At 35.5% G+C, this 23,256-nt stretch overlaps 2 protein-coding genes across 2 annotated transcripts in view; one reads left to right on the forward strand and one right to left on the reverse strand.

Annotated features, from left to right (window-relative positions):
- Nucleotides 1-6,468, reverse strand: part of MTERF3 (mitochondrial transcription termination factor 3) — a 141,442-nt gene extending 134,974 nt beyond the window's left edge. Inside the window, exon 1 of the mRNA XM_053715227.1 lies at nucleotides 6,249-6,468. The gene's annotated coding sequence lies outside the window, so the exon portion shown is untranslated. The remainder of the gene's footprint in view (nucleotides 1-6,248) is intronic.
- A 107-nt stretch (nucleotides 6,469-6,575) lies between these two features.
- Nucleotides 6,576-23,256, forward strand: part of PTDSS1 (phosphatidylserine synthase 1) — a 190,170-nt gene continuing 173,489 nt past the window's right edge. Inside the window, 3 exon segments of the mRNA XM_053715226.1 lie at nucleotides 6,576-6,948; nucleotides 21,250-21,341; nucleotides 22,657-22,701. Of these exon segments, the coding sequence (XP_053571201.1) occupies nucleotides 6,770-6,948; nucleotides 21,250-21,341; nucleotides 22,657-22,701 (316 nt within the window). The 5' untranslated portion in view covers nucleotides 6,576-6,769.

Consider the following 23,256-nt stretch of genomic DNA (forward strand, 5'->3'; position numbering starts at 1 on the left):
GTATTTGTTGAAAGGTGCAATGAGAGGAAAGTAAAATACCTACACCACCTCCTTGTCCGTTACCAGACCTAGGCATGTGGCTGAAGTGGAGACCCCCATGTGACAATGCAGCAGTGGATGTTGTGTCTAAAGGAGAGAGCCAGTTGCATTAGATAAAAGAGGAATGTGAGTAAGGTTAAGGTTTTCCGAGTCTATGGAAAGGTACACATGGATGTGCACGGCTAGTAAGTTGTTGGGGACCAGGATTAGGGGAGATGTCACCAGCAGCTAGTACGAGCAAGAGGGTGAGTGACATGAGGTGAGATGCAGATTTGCAGCAATGAGACTGTTTTTGGGATGAGGTGCAGGGCGGAGAGAGGGAGTCTAGGAATGTGGAAAGTTCAAAAGTAGGTGAGTTTAAGAGAGATGGGCTAATGAACAGAGAAGGTGGTGAGGGGGAAGAAGTAATTGAGTAAAGTAGTTTGTTATAGAGGCATGAGGTAGCAAAAGTAATAAGAATATACTGAGCATTTTTACAAAAGTGGGAACCAATTACACACATAAAACAAAGAATTACAGCAGCACTTGTCTAATAAAATGATTAAACATATTATAGTACATTCTATTTTAACTTTTATATATTTTTTGATAAACAACATAGACATGATTGTTTTCTAAGCACAAGTCTGAATAAAGTCTATCTCATGACATCTTACACAAACCAGATACTTTTTTATTGGCCTATTAGTACAGTTAGAGGGACATAATACCCAAAATGTTTCTTTCATGATTCGGATAGAACATACAAATTTAAACAACTTTCCAATATACTTTTATCAAAATGTCTTTGTTTTCTTGTTATCCTTTGTTGAAAAGCAGGAAAGTAAATTCAGGAGCGTGCACATGTCAGCAGTATTATATGGCAGCAGTTTTACAACAATGTTATACATTAGCAAGAGCACTAGATAGCAGCACTATTTCCTGCCATGTAGTGCCCCAGACATGTGAATGCTACCTATCTAGGAATCTTTTATACAAAGAATAATATGAGAATGAAGTAAATTTGATAATAGAAGTAAATTGAACATTTTTTTTTTAAAATTGTATTTTCTATCTGAATCACGAAAGAAAAGAAAAAAATGGTTTCATGTCCCTTTAAAAAAAAAAAATACACGCTTCGGATCTGAGGCAATACTGCTCAATTAAATTCCATCACATTCATCAGTTTTGTGCCCAGCGGAAGAGAGTAAACTCCTACTTTTTTTTTAATCTCAACGATAGTACAATATAAAAGGTATCGCTACTTACTGCAATACGTTAGTTTGGTATAGATTTTGTCATTTTTTTATATTTAATATTATATGGACTAGTAACCTTGTTTTCTAAATGGTTTTACAGGAAAGGCACAAAAGATGTGTTGTAGTTAGATTTCACAAGTGTTGGTAACAATGTTACGAGTCTTGAAGGTACAGGTGTACTGCTCACTTTTTTGGCCAGACTCGGAAATACCGCAAATCCACTTACGTCAATTGCGTATCCTATATTTTCAATGGGACTTACATAGCGCCGGTATTACGAGTCTGACCAAAAGTGAGCGGTAGACCCTCTCCTGTCAAGCCTGGTACCGCATTTAAAGGCCAGTAGTTAAGAGTTTTACACTACAACGTCGTAGCATAAAACTCTTAACTAAAGTGCTAAAAAGTACACTAACATCCATAAACTACCTATTAACCCCTAAACCGAGGCCCTCCCACATTGCAAACACTAAAATAAAATTATTAACCCCTAATCTGCCGAACCTGACATCGCTGCCACTATAATAAATATATTAACCCCTAAACCGCCGCACTCCCGCATGGCAAACACTAGTTAAATATTAACCCCTAATCTGCCGTCCCTAACATCGCCGCCACCTACCTACATTTATTAACCTCTAATCTGACGCCCCCAACGTTGCCGCCACTATAATAAAGTTATTAACCCCTAAACCTAAGTCTAACCCTAACCCTAATACCCCCTAACTTAAATATAATTTAAATACATCTAAATAAAATTACTACAATTAACTAAATTATTCCTATTTATAACTAAATACTTACCTGTAAAATAAACCCTAAGATAGCTACAATATAACTAATAGTTACATTGTAGCTTGCTTAGGGTTTATTTTTATTTTACAGGCAACTTTGTATTTATTTTAACTATGTAGAATAGTTATTAAATAGTTATTAACTATTTAATAACTACCTAGTTAAAATAAAGACACATTGACCTGTAAAATAAAACCTAACCTAAGTTACAATTACACCTAACACTACACTACAAATAAATTATTTCCCTAAATTAAATACAATTAATTACAATTAAATAAAATTAACTAAAGTACAAAAAAAACCCCACTAAATTACAGAAAATAATAAAGAAATTACAAGATTTTTAAACTAACTAAACCTAATCTAATCCCCCTAACAAAATAAAAAAGCCCCCCAAAATAGTAAAAAAAGCCCTACCCTACACTAAATTACAAATAGCCCTTAAAAGGGCCTTTTGCGGGGCATTGCCCCAAAGTAATCAGCTCTTTTACCTGAAAAAAAATACAAATACCCCCCCAACATTAAAACCCACCACCCACACAACCAACCCTACTTTAAAACCCACCTTAAAAAAAACTAACACTAACCCCCTGAAGATCACCTTACCAGGATACGTCTTCATCCAACCGGGCAGAAGTCTTCATCCAGACGGCATCTTCTATCTTCATCCATGCAGAGCCGGTCCATCTTCAAGACATCCAACACGGAGCATCCTCTTCATCCGACGACTGAATGTAGGTTCCTTTAAATGACGTCATCCAAGATGGCGTCCCTTCAATTCCGATTGGCTGATAGAATTCTATCAGCCAATCGGAATTAAGGTAGAAAAAAAATCCTATTGGCTGATGCAATCAGCCAATAGGATTGAACTGGCATTCTATTGGCTGATTGGAACAGCCAATAGAATGCCAGCTCAATCCTATTGGCTGATTGGATCAGCCAATAAGATTGAAGTTCAAGCCTATTGGCTGATTGCATAATCATCACAATTATGACAAATCACGGCTTGAACTATCTTGCTTTGCATGTAATGAGTCTCTCATATATTAGTTTCCCCTTTTAAGTTGCATTAATGAAATAAATGAACTTTTGCATGATATTCTAATTTTTCGAGTTTCACCTGTATCAATTGTTTTCTGTATATAAATTGCTGATAACATATAGGCAGTTTTTTTACTTTTTATGAAATATCCTAATATATATTAGTGAGTCAAAGTTTTAAGGGAGACGTACCGGTTTTAAAATTCTCTTGTATGAATATATACATAAATTAAATGTCTCAATACATTTATTTTGTATTTTAAACATATGTGGTTTTCTGGATATTTGGATACATATTTTGGTATCTTAGGCTTCTTGTAGCACCCTCCTAAAAACATTTTCTATTTATTAGCTACACATTTTAACACAACATAGAGGACGTTGTGTTCATTAGGAGTGGTTTGATACCTATTAAGTCCAGCGCATTTATTAGTTTATTTATTTCTTGTTGAAAAGTAGACAGGTGGCCTCCGGATTGTGCATGCATCTGAAACATTATACTGCAGCGGTTTTGCAAGAATACTTTTACAACGTTATACAGTATAAAAATAGTGCTGACATCTAGTGTTCAAAAGGATTCTTACAAAACTGCTACCATATAGTTCTGTAGACACGTACACTCTATCTGCCTAGGTATTATCTTCACCAAAGAATATCATGAAAACAAAGTAAAATTGATAATAGAAGTGGGAACTTTTTTTTTTTTTTAATTGTATGCTCTGTCTAAATTATAAAAAGCATTTTTTGGGGCTTCATGTCCCTTTGCATACAGCTGACATGAGAGTTCTGCATGGTGTTATGTATCTCATCTGTGCAACGATGTTAAAAGCATTGTGATCATATCAATATTTTAAAAAGGGATCAGTCTTGAGATCAAGATTTTCTGTGAAATGTTATAAAGGTCTGAAATCAGTGTTTGAAGGCGGCCTCACCAAGACGTGTTTTACTATACTTATCTACGGGGGGTGATGCTTCTATGACATTGCCAGAATTTTAAAATCAATATCGACACCTGCATTGAAGGTGTAATGTAAATGATACCTATAGACAGTATTGATTGGCAATACAATTAACATGTGTCACCTGAAACTCAACCTCTTGTTGCAATACAAAAGTGAAAGTAGGCCATGAATAATAAACTTATAGGAGCTGGGGCATTGTGGGTATAGTGTACATGTGTATATATTGTGTTATGTATAAGTATTATACTGTAAAATACTATACAGTAATATAATATAAGTCTTCTTGTATTTAAATAAACATGCTTTTAACTGTTGATGTGTTCTTTTCTTTTTTGAAACAAAAAGACAGTAGCCACATTTTTTTCATTTTACCAAAGTGCGTTTTTTTCCAGATTTGCACCACGTAAAATGTGTTTTTGAGATTGACAGCTTTTTTAACATTGTATTTGCATATATACTATAAGTTTTACTTTTAATATTGCAACCGCACTATACCAACGTGTTCTATATTAAAACCTGTTACAGTGTAGTTATGTTTTTTTTAAGAATGAAAAGACTTTAAATACATAAAACAGTATTTTAGAGTATAATACATACATATACATAACACAGTGCCCACAACCTCCCAGCTCCTATATGCTTCTTATTAAGGTGTGTTTTTTTTTTTGTTCTTTATTAACAATGCTGATCACATACATAGCGAATATGTATGCATTCCATGGGAGTTTCATGTGTGCTGCAAGTAGAATTCAAGATAAATGAGAAACAGGAGCACCGGTAGATGTACAAGTTGCGTTTATTCTCCACAATATCGCTACATATAAAATAGCATTACGCTCATGCTGTAAGAATGTCAAATGTCAGCGTATATATACAATGCTATTATAACATTGACAGCAGCTGGTTGGTCAATAATATGAGGAAGAATTTAACAGCTGACGCGTTTCAGCTTCCCAGCCGTAGTCAAAAGCTGAATGAAAAGGTAAAAACAGGCGCCCTTTTTCAAGGGCTATCCTTCCTCTCATTGGTCAACCAGTTAAGCCAATCATTATACTTTAAGCAAATGCGAGCCTCTAATACATTTATAGCAATCCACCTAATAGATAGTACAAGCACAGTCCCGAACAATTCAAGCACATGCAGTTCAATTTCTTTGCTACAATCTCATTTCTATCTGCAAAAACTCCTATTACTCCCAACGACCTTAATACATTGAAAAAAAAAAAAAAAAAAAAAAAAAAAAAAAAAAATATATATATATATGGGAAACAGAAGAAGAGAAAAGAGGAGGGGGGTAAGGACATGTCGACTTATACAGTATATATTCTTAGCATACTAGTATATTTTTGACATACTAGGTAAAGTATAGTTTGTATGTATTTAAAGCTAAAGTAGAATTGCCACCTCGGCCATGTTTTCCTGGACACTTATGAGTTACACATGCTGCAGGGTAAGCAGGGAGGAATATGTATTGTGTTTCTGGACAGCACTATTCATATTCCTCCCTGCACACCCTGCAGCATGTGTAACTTATAAGTGTTCTGTATTTTTAAGGGACGATGCATCATCAGGGGCTGCTGGGGTCATGTATCTAATGTATCTAATTGGAGGTCTAATTTGGGCATGTAGCATGCATGAGAGATCTTCAGGGGTTACATCTGATCTGAGGCCAATTTGTGCATATAGGTGAAATGAGAGGCCATCTATCTAATGTTACATTTTATTAAATAACTATGAAATAGCAGCGGTTCACGGGCATCCATCTGATATGAGGTCTCTCTTTGTGTATAGCTGTTACTCAAAGGGCTACAGATTCATAGATACACTTTATATACACTAGAACTAGCCAAAAACATTCATATACACTGAGGTTCAGCTCTGGTATATACTATAGTTTGCCAACACTGCACCAGTAGCAATAGAGTATATGTTATCAGACCATATGACAGCTGTTATCGCTAGCTATGTGAGTAAATTAGCGTTCTTTATCAAGCAATATTCAACTAGAATTTATAATTGTGACTGGTTTACATTATGTTTCTCGCACCAGTGAACTTCATTCATTCGTTCCAGTGCTGCAAACATATATATAAGTAACTGTTCACTTTAATACCAAATCATTCTGCTGTTACCCAACATATTAGTAAAGTATTGGTGAAAACAGTTTACTTACCATCAGCTGATACACGTTTTATCTATATGCAGGAACATGTAAACAATAACCAAACATTAGTAGAAACTGAGACGTAAGGAACAATACGATCGGAATATAAGCTAAGGTTATACGATACAATATATCTATTTCTTGACCTTAGCGTCATCAACAAACTGCAGCAAAATAGCAAATGTCAATAGAGGAGAGTCCATCCGCAGCTATACCCACGTGGGGGATTAGTAAGGGTAAAGCACTTCCTCTTTGGGTGAGTCCAAGTAACCTCTATAGGGGAGTCACTTGTGTGATATTTTTGCTTTACAAGTTAGCAAATATAAATAAGATTTTAAATTAATCTATATATATAAAGAGCAATGTATATACTATTGCTAATACGAATATATAGATCTTCGTTAATATATTAGGATAAAATTGTTACACACGGAGTCGCTCCCCTCTACACAGTAGACGGGATATCGCAGTGTGTTTCTGTGTGCCAGTGTCTGTATTTGCTTCCAGGGTTCTGCACAGAGGGCTGGGACATGGCGTCCTGTATGAGGTCCAGGACTCTCAGTAAAGATGATGTGAACTATAAATTGCATTTCAGGATGATCAACGAACAGCAAGTTGAGGATATCACCATTGATTTCTTCTACAAACCTCACACCATCACCCTCCTGACCTTCACCACCATCAGTCTGATGTACTTTGTCTTTACAAGGTAAGTGTGGGGATGCTAAGAGTGGTTCAGAAAAGGTGACTTTTCTGATAACACTATTATAGGGGAATTGTTATTATGTTAGAATAATGCTAGTCTGTTGATACATCTGCAAAGTGATTTATGTATTTGGATGACTGTTGTTTAAAATGTTTAATAATTTTATCACATAATCCCAAAGATAACATATTTATTAAGATTTCTTGCATCTAGGCAATTAAGAAGCCATTTTTGTAATATACATACAGTATTTTCATGGTTATAAAAATGGCCTGTGAGCTAAATGCAGTATTGGGAGCAATAGTTTTTATGTCCTAGCTATGAAGATGACAGGATCTCAATAATTCCTTAGAACCTAAGGGAATAATATATTGAGATTTAAAGATCCTGCCATCATCATAACCACTGTAGGTACTGCTGCAAGTATTTACCAAACACTGTTACAGAGAACTAAAACTTTGTATTGTATTCTATTGTTATGTATAAGTCCATTGTATTGTATTACAGTGCATAAGCATAATTGTCTCTTGTTTAAAACCATGGAGTATGATGGTTTTACATATAAATTGCCCCCTAACAAAATATTATATATATATATATATATATAAATAATGTGTGTGTGTATATATATATATATATAAATAATGTGTGTGTGTATATATATATATATATATATATATATATATATATATATATGTGTGTGTGTATATATTCTGAGGAAAGGGAGTGTGTCCCCGAAACGTCACTTTGTTCTATTAAAATACACTTTGGAAAGACCAGTGAGTGCCGCCTCTTTCCTATTATATTCAACCGTTGGCACCCTGGCGTTTGCTGTTGTGGAGAGAGTGCTCTTTTTTGAATTTTATATATATATATTTTCATCAATACATTATGAAAAATTATCTGGTTTATAGCACTAAACTAAGGCTTTACCAAGACCTAAGTTTCCAGGATATCCCTTTTTACCTTGCCCACTAAATGACAAAATAAGCAGAGTTATGATGTGTTCCAACAGGGAATTTACATGTCACTGCTTTGAACACATTGGTGCCCCTGGTACTTGCTTCTGATTGGTTCATGCTTTATATGTATGTACTGCTGCTATGCTTAGTGATCTTTTTGAATTTGAAAGGGTCCCCAATCCCCATAATGGGAGGGTGGAAGTGGCATTGTATTCTGTAACATCTATCAGGTGTCTGATTCTGCATACTCCCTATCACTTGGCAATTTGCAATTTTATATTGCCAGTGTCCGCTATAACGCAGTGAATAAGGAGCTGTTAGTTCCACCAATAGATGATGTCTGCAGAATTATAATTAAATAGTCCCGTTTATATCCATTTCCACAGTGCTAGATTTTCCCTGGGGTAATCTATCTTGCATTGTATAGGAAATGAGCTGTGACAAAGATTGCTCTGAGCTTAATGCCATCTGGTCACCCCAAGGGACAGGATGAGGGTTTGTGTTCTGTTTCATTTCTGTATTTCTCTCCCTTCAAGCACTGAACGCATAATTGAAAGATTCAATTTAAGATTCACATCCTGTAAGACACCAGTGATATAATATTGTTCAGCTTAGATTTGTCTCTCTTTAAGGAGATAGTATCAACCCATCTGAGGACTGTGTCCAGTAGAAATTTGCTAGTTCTTTGAAGGTCGATTTACTTGGTTCTGGCCTGGTGACAATGAAATCTTATTTGCAACATGGTTGCAAACCATTCACACTGCACCATATATGGGCACTGTAGAAATATGTTCATATGATTTCAGGTATACAAATAGTATACTTTAATGAGTAAAACAGCTGTTTAAAATTCAGAAATAAACATTAAAGAACAATTTCCCATACATTTAATACTTTTTGCAGTAGGTTTAACAAGACATTTCGAACACATTAAAGGGACATGAAACCCCATAATGTTCTTTAAAGATTCAGATACTTCTATTATCAATTTTGCTTCATTATTTTGGTTTCCTTTATTGAATGAGCAGCAATGCCCTACTGGGAGTTAGCTGAATACATCTGTTAGCCAATGACACCAGGCATATATTTGCAGCCACCAATCAGCAACTAGCTTTAAGCTTCTGAGCCTACCTTTGTATTTTCAACATACGATATCAAGAGAATAAAGCAAATTATTTAATAGAAGTAAATTGGAATGATGTTTACAATTTTATGCTCTCTCAGTATCATGAACAAAGAATTTTGGGTTTCATGTTCCTAAAGGGAAGCAGATTTTATAGTACAGTGGCACAAGTGTCTAACAGGCAGGGGTGTCTAACTATGACTTCAATTGTTTTACTTCTTTAAGTTGAGAGGATTATAACTTTTGATTGCTAAATCTTTGCATAATAAAACTTTATAATCTTGACAAATAAGTAACTGGATAATAAACAGATTTATTGCAGGGTGTTAAAGTATGCAACATTAATCCCATGCCAGACAAATTAATTTAGGCACTGTGTTTTTTTCTATATATATATATATATATATATATCAGTATCTCACAAAAGTGAGTACACCCCTCACATTTTTGTAAATATTTTATATCTTTTCATGTGACAACACTGAAGAAATGACACTTTGCTACAATGTAAAGTAGTGAGTGTACAGCATGTATGACCGTAAATTTGCTGTCCCCTCCAAAATAACTCAACACACAGCCATTAATGTCTAAACTGTTGGCAACAAAAGTGAGTATACCCCTAATTTGAAATGTCCACCATTATTTTCCAGCACTGCCTTAACCCTCTTAGGCATGGAGTAAACCAGAGCTTCACAGGTTGCCGCTGGAGTCCTCTAGCACTCCTCCATGACGACATCACGGAGCTGGTGGATGTTAGAGACCTTGCACTCCCCAAACCTTCCGTTTGAGGATGCCCCACAGATGCTCAATAGGGTTTAGGTCTGGAGACATGGCCAGTACATCACCTTTACCCTCAGCTTCTTTAGCAAGGCAGTGGTCATCTTGGAGGTGTGTTTGGGGTTGTTATCATGTTGGAATACTGCCCTGCAGCCCAGTTTCCGAAGGGAGGGGATCATGCTCTGCTTCAGTATGTCACAGTACATGTTGGCATTCATGGTTCCCTCAATGAACTGTAGCTCCCAAGTGCCGGCAGCACTCATGCAGGCCCAGACCATGACACTCCCACCACCATGCTTGACTGTAGGCAAGACACACTTGTCTTTGTACCCCTATGGTTGCTGCCACACACGCTTGACACCATATGAAACAAATAAGTTTATCTTGGTCTCATCGGACCACAAGACATGGTTCCAGTAATCTATGTCCTTAGTCTGCTTGTCTTCAGCAAACTGTTTGCAGGCATTCTTGTGCATCATCTTTAGAAGAGGCTTCCTTCTGGGATGACAGCCATGCAGACCATTTTGATGCAGTGTGCGGTGTATGTTCTAAGCACTGACAGGCTGACCCCCCACCTCTTTAACCTCTGCAGCAATGCTGGCAGCACTCATACGTCTATTTCCTAAATAACACCAAATTTAACACACCTGCTCCCCATTCACACCTGAGACCTTGTAACACTAATGAGTCACATGACAACGGGGAGGAAAATGGCTAATTGGGCCCAATTTGGACATTTCCACTTATGGGTGTACTCACTTTTGTTGCCATCGTTTTAGACATTAATGGCTGTGTGTTGAGTTATTTTGAGGGGATGGCAAATTTACACTGTTATACAGGCTGTACCCTCACTACTTTACATTGTAGGAATGTGTCATTTCTTTAGTGTTGTCACATGGAAAGATATAATAAAATATTTACAAAAATGTGAGTGGTGTACTTACTTTTGTGAGATACTGTGTGTGTGTGTGTGTGTGTGTGTATATATGTATGTATATATATATATATATATATCTATATATATATATATATATCAGTTTATGCCGGGGTTAGGTTCCAGAGGGAATGGTTGTAAATCGAAACCGTTGTATATTGAAACCCAGTTTATAATGTAAGTCAATGGGAAGTGAGGGAGTTAGGTTCCAGGCCCCTCTCAAAATTGTCATAAGTAACACCTAATACATTATTTTTAAAGCATTGAAATGAAGACTTTAAATGCTAAACAGCATTATAAACCTAATAAAATAATCACACAACACAGAATATATAATTCAACTAAGTTAAATGAACAAATACATTTGCTAAACAGCATTATAAACCTAATAAAATAATCACACAACACAGAATATATAATTCAACTAAGTTAAATGAACAAATACATTTGCTAAACAGCATTATAAACCTAATAAAATAATCACACAACACAGACTTCACTTGCATTTTTCTGCAAACAGTTCTTTCTATGCATTCCAATCTGGACTGATTTATAGAAAGGAAGATCTTGTTCCTTTGAAATCTGCTCGATAGCTCAGGTCTAGTTAAACTGATTAATTTCAGCTTGCTTGGCTTTGCTGCAACACAAGCGGACAGCTCCACCTTCTGGCTATTTTAATAAATGCACTGCTTCTCAATGCTTTTCAATAGCAGTCACATGACTGGAAAAAAAGGTTGTTATTCTGAAACAGTGTAAATTGAACCGTTGTAAAACGAGGGCCACCTATATATGTATTTCTATATGAGTGATTTCTGATTTGCTGCTATAATCCTGTTAAAAGGATAGCTGTGTTAAAACAGTATTTTTGAAGTAAAAAAACTGAGAATTTGCATAGCTTACAGACCAGGCAAGTATGTAAATGTTCAGAATATAATTACACCTTCTTTGCTGCAGTTGCCTTTTTAGTGGCCACACTCCTCCCTCCACTTGCTTTATTTGGAGGAGCCAATCAGGACATATTATTTGAATTGCCACTGTTATTTTGAAACTTATTATTAAAACTTACATTGCTTTGCAGTGTCTCTGCTGAGGCCAGTTAGTGACTGACATGTAGTTAGTTGGGTTACGCTTGTGTCTGTAGTGTGCACTTTTAATGCTCAGAATTCAGAAAAAGCCTTCAATTTTCACAGCTAATTTACAGGAAAGGGGGACAAAATAAATAATCAAAGTATATTGCTCAGGTTTTTATTAAGCATAATTTAAAAGAGCAGTGTACCGTAAAATTAGTTTTCCCTTAAAGGGACATTAAACACTTTGAAATGGTAATATAAAATGATAAATAGTATACATGAAAAAACTATGCAATATACTTGCATTATTTATTTTGTCCCCTTTTCCTGCAATTACATTTTGAAATTGTGAGCTTTTCAGTTCCTTTTAGAAACTGTTATATTCCACACTGTCATTGGCTGCATACTCTAGTGACCTATTTATAACTGGCCACAGCAGAGAAGGTAACCTAAGTTACAACAGGGCAGCTCCCCTTTTTTATAGACACCAAAACTTTACACTTATTTTGTCAATATTTAACCCTTTGAGTGCTAAGCACTGCTAAGATTTTTTTAATGTTTTTTTATTTTTTTGAACATTTTTTATTTTTTTGAACATTTTTTTTTTTTTTTTTCAGACCCCCAAGACTTACACTGTTGGAAAGGTTAGGCGATTACCTTTCCAATGGTGGGTCTTGGGGGGTCTGTAGCTGCTTAGATGCCTGAGATACAGGCTTCTAAGCAGCATGCCCCCTGCTCCTATACTTAACATTGTTAAGTATAAATAAAGTTACAGCTAATGAAACTTAAAAAAAATATAGCTACATATTATTCTCAGACTAATCTTCTCTATGAATGCATCATTCTATCTAGCATTTAGTTATTGTTTAATGTCCCGTTAATGTACACACATTTTTGTACAAAAGTACACACATTTATGTATATATGTGTATGTGTATAATGATGTGTAGAAAAAGCACTCACTGGACTTTGGACATCAAATAGAAAAAACCTTCAGACAATTGAAACTCTATTGGGTTCATATGTGTGTTTATCTGGCTTTTGATATTTTCAAGTATTTCAGGGAAAATAAGATAATGTGTCCTTAAATGGGGCTGTCAATTGCTAGCTTTATGGATCACCATTCTAAAGTGAATATTGCTATTACATGTTTCGCACAGTTTACTTAACAATCCCACAGTGGGTTCTGTGTCAATTTAAAGACCACTGTCCTTGATTCTTGCAAGTTTTGTGGTGTGCTATATTATCCCTTATTGGTTATGTCCTCTGACTTGAGGATTAGTCATAACTGCATATGCTTCAGTCACTGGTCTTATCCCCAACTAGTGCAGAAAGTTTTTTTTCTTTTTATCCCCATTAATGTTGCTTTAACTATGTGTTTAACTGTTTTGCGTTTTGAAAAGGTCAACTCATATTTAAAGAAGGGAATTTGTTTCATAAATAAAACACTAACACAATATAGTATTTTATAATTTACCCCACTCTGTCTCTTTAAAGGAACATGAAATCCACATTTTTTTGTTTCATGAGTCAGAGCATGTGATTTTAAAGAATTTTCAATTTTTATATCTATTGCCAAATTTTCCTTCATTTTTTTTGTATCCTTTGTTGAAGGAGCAGCTATCTGAACACATCTGGTGAACCAATAACACGAGGCATATATGTGCAGCCACCAATCAGCAACTAGTTCCCAGTAATGCATTGCTGCTTCTGAGCCTACCTATGTATTCTTTTCCACTTAGGATACCAAGAGAACGTAGCAAATTAAATAATAGACGTACATTTGAAAAATAAAATAAAATCATATGCTCTGTCTGAATAATGAAAGAAAGAAAAAAAAGAGGTTTCATGTCCCTTTTAACTCTGAGGGCCTGGTTCTCTAAAGCTCTCTGGTCTTGCAAGATTCTGTTAGATGCCTCATCAGTATTATGAGAACTCTCAGGGATTGTTTTATAGGCTGTTTTTACCTTGGGAATTGTCTTGCAGTCTGAGTTTTAGTTTGGAGAAGTTTTACTGTGTGAGAGTTCTGTAAATCTGTTGCTTGTGAGTAGAAAAGAGGAGGATATATTATACAGTGATGTGCGTTGAGGTCAGTGGCTGGTGAGGCACTGGTTAGTATCAAAGCCAGATAAACACACATATGAACCCAAAAGAGGTTCAATTGTTGGATGCTTAAGAGTCTGCAGAAACACTCGGGTACACACAAACAAAGACATTCAAAGGCACACACTCATAAACACACAAACAGAAGCATTCAAAGGCGCACACACACACACACACACACACACACACACAAAGACATTCAGAGGCACACTCACTCAGACGTATACAAACAGAAGCATTCAAAGGCACACACTCATAGACACACCCAAGCAGAAGCATTTAAAGGCACACACATTCATAGGCGCACACAAACAGAAGCATTCAAAGGCGCACACACACTCATAGGCACACACACACACATTATTAACCAAAATGTGATAAATCAGTTGCGCCTAAAAACAACAAATGCAAAAAATAATACTGTTAAAAAATTATATAAAGAAATAGTGTGTGCAAGAGAATATGTGCGGTAAAACATATACAAGTGCAAAAAACACAATTATAAGATGCCCACACGCTGGATGGTGTGAGGTAAACTCACAAACAATAATGTCAATCAGACCAAAGCTCAGGTGTGTGACCCCAAAAGTCCAAAGTTCGAATAATGATGGTATGGCGGCAAAAACTTCTTCCAAAAGTTGAAGGCAATTCAAACGTAGCAAATCTGTATAAAACACAAAAAAGAAGAAGGCGCCAACATAGTGTGAATCTGTATTGAAAGTTGTTCACTCCCCACACATGAATTGTACTTACAAAAAGTCAGGCACTTGAGAAGTGCTACAACGGCTTTCTGGAGCATTAACAGCTGTCCAGGTAGCTGGTCTCTCGTAATCAAGATGTAATCCTTAGTGCTGCGTACGATCTGCAGCAATTTTGCAGCTTGACCCCTTTAGCCGGCTACTTTCTCTCGTTATATTCGGGATAGGAGAGAAGCCCAAACCAGGTGGGCTGGTAGCTATAATCGGATGCCAAGTACTTTAAAAAACGAATTACCAAACATATAAAATATCACTCAGCCGTGATAAAGATATAGTTAAAAACAAATGTTTATTTAGTAAACATGTATCACAACGCGTTTCCCGGTCTACCTTGACCGCTTCCTCAGGTGAATAAACCATATCTAAAATGCACAGCTTATATTTGCTTAACTCGGCGTTCAAGCCGAAATAGAGCGCATGCGTGAAGGAGTATGCAATCCCCAGAGTAAAAGGGGGTGTGTATCAACGCCTAAATGATTGGTTGTCTACAGAAAAGTCGGACCAACCACAGTGAAATGTAGTAACACACCTCTAGTGTGTGTGTAAGTGTATACCCAATACTTTCCTGATATACAGGTAACTGCCGATAGCGTGATTTCATGTTAAATACAAGTAACAAATCACTATTCTATAATGCATATACAAGGTAACCAAAAATTACTATTGGCGCCGTAGCGCTACAAAATTCTAAATGCGTACGTTTAACCCCCTATTGGGATACTACTCCTTCATGCATTTACAAAACGAAAGTTACACTGTACCATATATCAGAAACAATGACTAATATCTCAATGAACTGAAATATACAGGATATATACTATATATAAAATATACTACCCCGCATAAAAAAATTTAAAATACAGTTGACTCATGTAAACAATAAATATAAAAAATACAAAAAAAATATACATAATCATAAAAATGAAAATACTTAATGCATACTCACACACATTCAAAAAAACTGAGACACACACACACACACACATTTAAATAGACAAAAACACCAACAGACACTCAAATTTAAAGATTCACATACACACACACACACACACACACACACACACACACACACACTTACAGACACAAAGAAACACACACTAATAAACTAAAAGAAAAAATAGCTATACTGTATGCATAGATGCACAGTAATGTGCTCTCATTGGATTTATAGCAAAAAATAAATAAAATTGTTATTGTTAATTTTTCCCCCCTACAAATCCAGGAAGTGCCTATCATGCATCTGTACAGTGCTTTCTAGTTTATCTATACTGCTTTTATAGTCTGCTGAGATTACTGGATTAATTTGGAATATTTATCACATGCTTATAATGCTGTTGCTAAGCTTCTTTAAAACATATTTTTACCATTAAGCAACACACTGCTCCTTATGAGAAAATAAATGTGATAGCAGATATCAAAGACAAGTATAATACAGTTTTCAATAAAAGATCCAAAGATCTATAATATATTCAAAATATGAATGATATATCCAGTGAGTTATGTGATCAAATCCGATGGTCTTTAAAAAAATCCTCAAAGTGAAAAAAAGAGAAAACAATATATAATGTAACTTTGATGTACCCAATGGTAAAGAGAATGTGTTTAGACAGTATCCTACCCACATGAGATGGAGCTATAGTATTGCATTTTATCTCCCTCTAGGGACTCATCCATTTATACCCAACTACATCAGAAAAGGTGTGTAGACCCTGCAGGTACTGGAAGCGGAGATCGAGAGCGGTGTGAACGCTGCCCTGTATCCGCATCCATCTGCATTAGGGGTAAATCACTTGCAGTTAATATTGACTGTTCCTACAAAGGACTCTGATCACACATATGTATGTTGGCGTATTGGATGTTTTATTGTATTTTATATGTATATTTTAATAAATTGTTCTTCTTGAAGCCCTTGGGAGACTGTTTGCCTGACAGTATAAAGCAGGTGTGCACAGGGAATGAGCTCCATCTCATGTGAGTAGGATAAACACATTCTCTTTACCATTGGGTACATCACAGTGTTACATTATATATTGTTTTCTCTTTTTTTCACTTTGAGGATTTTTCAAGACCATCGGATTTGATCACATCACTTAATATACAGTCATTAATATATAGCTTCTTGCTATATAATTGGAAAAAAAAACCCGATATATATATATATATATATATATTCAGGATAAATAACCTTTGGATTATAATATATTTTAATAATCTATCTTTAATAGTTTTTTTTTTTTCTCAAAAAGCATTTTATTTAAAAAAAAAAATCCTATAAAAAAAAATCTGATTAAAATAATAATAAATTATATATATTTATTTTAAATTAATTGAATTTTATCCACTTTGTTGAAAGCTAAACATAGGTAGGTTCATATGCTAATTTCTAAGCCCTTGAAGGCCGCCTCTTATCTCAGTGCATTTTGAAAGTTTTTCACAGTTAGACAGCGCTAGTTCATGTGTGCCATATAGATAACATTGTGCTCACTCCTGGAGTTATTTGTAAGTCGGTGCTGATTGGCTAAAATGCAAGTCTGTCAAAAGAACTGAGATAAGGGACAGTCTGCAGAGGCGTAGTTTCTTGTACGTGTGGCTAGTTTAGTATATACAGGTATGCTTCACTTTATAGAGCTTCCCTATTACAACGCTTTGTGGAGTCATAGTTCAACCTCCAATGAGGTTGAACTGATTGCGAGATTGCAAGAAAAGTGACTGGCACCATTTTGTTATGCGCAGTTCACTCTATTTACAGCATTACAGTGCAATCTGTGTCTCAGTGTTGTAGTCTGGCAAATTTTACTACAGTAATTGTCACTATTTTACATGTACAGTTTTTATTGAATACTGTGCTGTGCTAGTGTTAAACTAAACATAGCGCTATTGCACCCCTAATATATGTTAGTTCAAATATGTTTTCAAGTTTTTAAACACACTGGCAAGTGAAAAGAAAGCTAAAACAATGTTGTTTCACTTTAAGGCGGTTTTCACTTTACAGCAGGTCCCTAACCCGCTGTATGAGTGAGGTATACCTGTAGTAGTTTTCTGTCAGTTAAGTAGGAGTTTTGTGAACTTTGAGCAAATTTCAGCTGCATGCATTTGGCAGAATAAATTAGTGAGAACTGCAGGTGTAAAATGTGTTGAATATTTAACGGGGGTTGTGAGAGAGGTTCAGACACCCAGGGATCTCCCCTGTCCCTCCCATTTTCTGAAACTAAATGTAATATAAGATTAAAAAAAAGCACATAGTGTAAGGGCAGCAACATTCTCACTACTATATTTTACATCCAGAAATGCAGGAAACGCCCCTTGGAGATATGCAGCAAAATGTGCCTTTCTAGAATAAAAACAAATAGATGTGGCGCTAAACAGCTGGGTATATTAAGAAAGTGCACTATATATATACCACTATTATGTGCCAAAGTCAGTTAATAACATAAATAATAAAGATAATATTAAAAGGTACCTATCATAATATATAAAAGGTGAAATCCAAGGTATAAAAATGTAACTAAGATTAAAGCAAATACTAAGTTAAAAAGTGGTCCCAATTTGGGGTCAGTTTAATAAATCACATTTGATATACATACACAACGATATACAATCTACCACCGGTGGTATATGAAAGACACGATTAAACAAATAAAATGACAATAAAAAGCAAATCTTATTAATACAAAGAAATATAAAACGTCTAATGAGCAGTGATCCTTATATAGGTAATAGTCCCAATCACTTTCATGAAGATACGGTAAATGGGATAAGCAATATCCAAAGTGGGAAGGCTAAGCTGGCAGCATAAGAAATATATTGAAAACAGTAGATCCAGTAGATAGCACTGTCAATAGAATTAATAAAGTTCCAGGCTTTACCTTAAAATCTCAGACCAACCTTCCGGACGGACTTACTCTCTAAGCTCCGACCGGGAACGTGAATCACCTAGTTTAGGCGTTTGGGTCTTTCTGGCAGCGATACTTTCCTCCTTCAGCGTGTGACGTAGTGCAACTTGTACGTGGACCCAAATCACCCAATCCGGTGAGGGGTTTCCCCTCTGTCTGTCCCAATGCGGGAAGTGCCTTTCTAGAATCTTGTTATCAATCTTGCAGTGCTAGAGTATCATTTTAGATAATCTCATCTGAACAGAGAGTTTTAGTGAATTGAGTCCTACGTTTTTTTTTTTTATTATTATTATTTATTTTGTAAGAAGTGTACTCATGTCAAATATGGCTGTGTAGGCTTCATTATGGCCATCAGGTCAAATATATCAAGTAATCAGCATTGCTTAGTATGGCCAGCAGGTCAGGTACATACAGGAAATCTGATGAGTAATATATACCCAAAAGAGTATAGATAGGGGCGCTATCAATATAAACAAAAATAACCAATATATACAGTATAAACAGTATATACAATATAAAGGTAACACATGTGTATATATATATATTAGAACTATATAGGAATGTCACAAGTAGAAGGATCACATACAGCACATCCAGGTAATCAATACCTATAAGTAACAAGATTGTCCCATAGAACTTAGTAAGTCCAATGAGTGTCCAGTATCTTGCTAGAAAGAAATTTGGCAGCTCTGCTCGAAGTATAAGGCCATCCACAACGAGTTATTCTATAAAGAGACAGAGAAGGCGCCACATAGCGTAATTCTGTGTGATATGTCAGAATATAATTGGAGTAGCAAGTAGTATATTTAAAAAGTGTTTTATTAACACGTTAAAAACACTTTTTATATATACTACTTGCTACTTTGCCTCTTTTGGATTTCCCTGCCCTGTTGAACCCTCTAATTACTGGCGGTGAAACAGCGAAATTGACCTACAAGTATCACGTTCATATAGTGATTGGAAACCGGTCCTTGGGAGTCTGAGCTTGAGAGGAGAGTTATACCGGACAACTCTGAGGTTCCGGTCTGTCCAGCTTACTACATATTGGTGCTTTACTAAACGTGAGTGTATCAGACTTTCCAATTATATTCTGACATATCACACAGAATTACGCTATGTGGCGCGTTCTCTGTCTTTTTATAGGAAATCTGATGAGGTTTAGCAGAGTAGAGGACATTTGTAAGGTTTAGCAGAGTAATGTCCTCCACATCAGGTTTAGGAGAGTAATGACAGCAGGTAAAATATCAAAGGTTAGTTACCGAGTGCTATGCGTTTGGGTATTGAGCATAGAAACCATCAACCATTGGCCGCTGGTAGCAAAACCATAATATATAGCTATAATGTAAAAACAAGTATATTACTTCACCACCAGTAAATGTGTATTTGAATGGGCCTTTAAGAGGATTGAGGGTCTATGTAAGACAGTGAAACCGATTTACCAGGCAAGATTTGTGACAGCCCAGACTTTACACAACTGTGTAATAGATCTAAGGTACAGTGGTAACCCTTACAAATCATCTATAGAATGTGTTATTGGTTGTAAAATATTTGTAAGTCACCCACATACCACAGAGCCTCTGTCTACCAGGCATAGCCTTGGTGTTTTTTTTAAAGCGATACTAAACCCAAAATTTGTAGCAACCTATCAGCAAGCACTACCCAGGTGCTGAACCAAAAATGTGCCGGCTCCTAACCTTACATTTCTTCTTTTTTAAATAAAGATAGCAAAAGAACGAAGCAAAATTTATAATAGGAGTAAATTAGAAAGTTACTTAAAATTGGATGCTCTATCTGAATCATGAAAGAAAAATATTTGGGTTTAGTGTCCCTTTAAGCTTCCTGAAGTCGGTGTTTCCCCGTTCCTATCCATCAGCCTGCAGGCAGTCTGGATCTCATACAGTAAAAAACAAACATTTAGATGTATCTTAAATTACACAAAATCTACTTAAACTGAAATTTTTTTCAAAACTTGTGTCATGATATGGATTAGAAGCCTTTTGGTAGAGCAGATTACAAAGAAGGGAAGAAAAAAAACGCTCAACAAAATTTTACTGTTAATAGAATCATTAAAGGGACACTGAACCCACATTTTTTTCTTTCGTGATTCAGATAGAGCATGACATTTAAAGCAACTTTCTAATTTACTCCTATTATCAAATTTTCTTCATTCTCTTGGTATCTTTATTTGACATGCAAGAATGTAAGTTTAGATGCCGGACCATTTTTGGTGAACAACCTGGATTGTTTTTGCTGATTGGTGGATAAATTCATCCACCAATAAAAAAAGTGCTGTCCAGAGGTCTGAACCCCACCAACAAAAGCTTAGATGCCTTCTTTTTCAATAGAACAAAGAAAATTTGAAAATAGGAGAAAGTTGCTTAAAATTGCATGCTCTATCTGAATCACGAAAGAAAAAATTTGGGTTCAGTGTCCCTTTAACAGCTGTTTTTTTTTCTGGAGGCAGCATTTATAGATCATCTTATTTCCCAATTACCTTTATTTATTGGTAATATTTTTTTGTTGTGTTTTTTTCCCAACCACATTTCATTCTCACAGTGTAAGTATATTTGTGCAATGAAAATATACTTTCTATAATTATATAGACTGTTGGTGACCATGTCAGTTTCCAAGTGAGATATATATATATATATATTTATAATTTTTTTTATTTGTTTCTATTTCAGGGAAAATACGAGCCAAGAAGACAATATTTGGAAGGGCATCTTATCTGTGATCTTTTTCTTTCTAATTATCAGTGTTTTAGCTTTTCCAAATGGTAATGTATTTGTTACTTTTTAAATATGTATTTCTACAAATAAGATTTTCAGTCTTTGCAGAAATAAACCCAAAAAAATAATTTTTCTTTAATTTACTCCTTGTTTATGCAGAATTTATTTGACGATAGACTATCTGTGCACTCTCATTCAAACAGTATATATATATATATATATATATATATATATATATATGCCGTATTAGAAAGATTCCCCCCTATAGTTAACTGGTTACCTTTTTGTTGCAGTTAATCCAGATTCTTAGACAATATGAACACTATGCATCCACTTATTTTGATGATGTGATAATTAATAATCAAGGCCAGCTCTATAATTGGACCACGTAACACCACAGGACACCGGTGGCATTTGATAGGGGTGGCACATTGGAAGGGCATGTTCTGGCTGATAATTATATTATTTTTAAATCAATTACTCTCATATGGGGTCCATCAACTTGGCTTGATGTTGTGTGAAATTTCAGTCTGCTGAGCTTTATTCTTTGAGACTGACTATGACTATGGTTGGGTGTAGACTGGAGTAGATGCAGAGGTTTAGAAGGGGTCATTTCATTCTTGGACCCAGTAGCACAATATTTTGAGCATGCCCTGTTCATAAATGGGATTTGGACTTTCTTCTTCAGAAAGTTAATGCTGTAGTAGACACATTTAGTAAAGCTGGTTGAGCTGTGCACAGGCTAAATAAGTTGTATATAATGTAGGGAGGGGGTTGATGATTAATAAAGTAGAAGCAATATAGACTTGACCAGTGCATATTTGAACATAGCCAAACTAGGTCCATGCCTAGATTGCCTTTACCAATTAGAAAGAATTCCAGAGTGGTTTTGTGATGAAGCACAGGGTAGTGTCATTAATACTAATACACTTTCTTGGGTGCATGGGCTTACGGAGTGACAACTTTACAAGATAATATGCTGCGACTGGGTGAATTAAGGCTTTTTCATTCATAATTCAGATAGAGAATACAATTTTCAAATGTTTCTGTTATCAAATTTGCTTTGTTCTCGTTTTATTCTTTGTTGAAGAGATACCTAGGTAGGTAGTGTGCACATGCCTGAAGCACTACATGACAGGAAATAGTGCTGCTATCTAGTGCTCCTGTTAATGTATAACATTGTTGCAAAACTGCTGCCATATAGTGCTGCAGACACTCCTGAGCTTACATCCCTGCTTTTCAACAAAGGATAAAAAGAAAACGTGATAAACAGTTATTGGTTGACATGTATCTCTTGTATTTCTTGGAACTTTTTGCATCATAGGATCATAGTATCTTCTAAAATGTGCACTCTCTTGACAGGTCCCTTTACCCGACCTCATCCTGCGATATGGCGAATGGTTTTTGGTAAGTATAGGTTTTAAAAAAAAATTGAATGGAAAAAAAAATCAAACAATTCTACTTCTGCATTTCCATGGAACTGTGGCAAAATCTATTTTGTTCTTTAAATTCCTCAGAATTATTATCTCTCAGCATAATTCATAAACGTATAATGTGTCAATCACATAAACAATAAAGGGCCATAATGTCATCCCACAAAGTACAAGCAACACAGAAAGAACTTTACACTCATTGGCTGTTTATTTGTACTTTAAAGGGATATGATACCCAAATGTTGAAGCAATTTAAATTGACTAGAAAGTATCATCTAAGCATCTCTATGTAAATAAAGGAAGACATTTTACCTCAAAATTTCCTCAGTAGCCACATCCTACTGTAAAATGACTTTAAGCAGCCAATCAGGATGCTAGTCCCAGGACTTGCAAGGGATCATGCATCTGGCATGTGAAGCACCTGCATTTTTTTACTATGAAATCACATGAGATTTCAGTGAAATCTCATGAGGTCAGAGTAAAGCAAAGTGTGACATTAGCATTGATGATGCTGATTGGCTGTAGTTTT

This window comes from Bombina bombina, chromosome 5 (assembly GCF_027579735.1).
Source record: "Bombina bombina isolate aBomBom1 chromosome 5, aBomBom1.pri, whole genome shotgun sequence".
NCBI classification, from domain to species: Eukaryota; Metazoa; Chordata; class Amphibia; order Anura; family Bombinatoridae; genus Bombina; species Bombina bombina.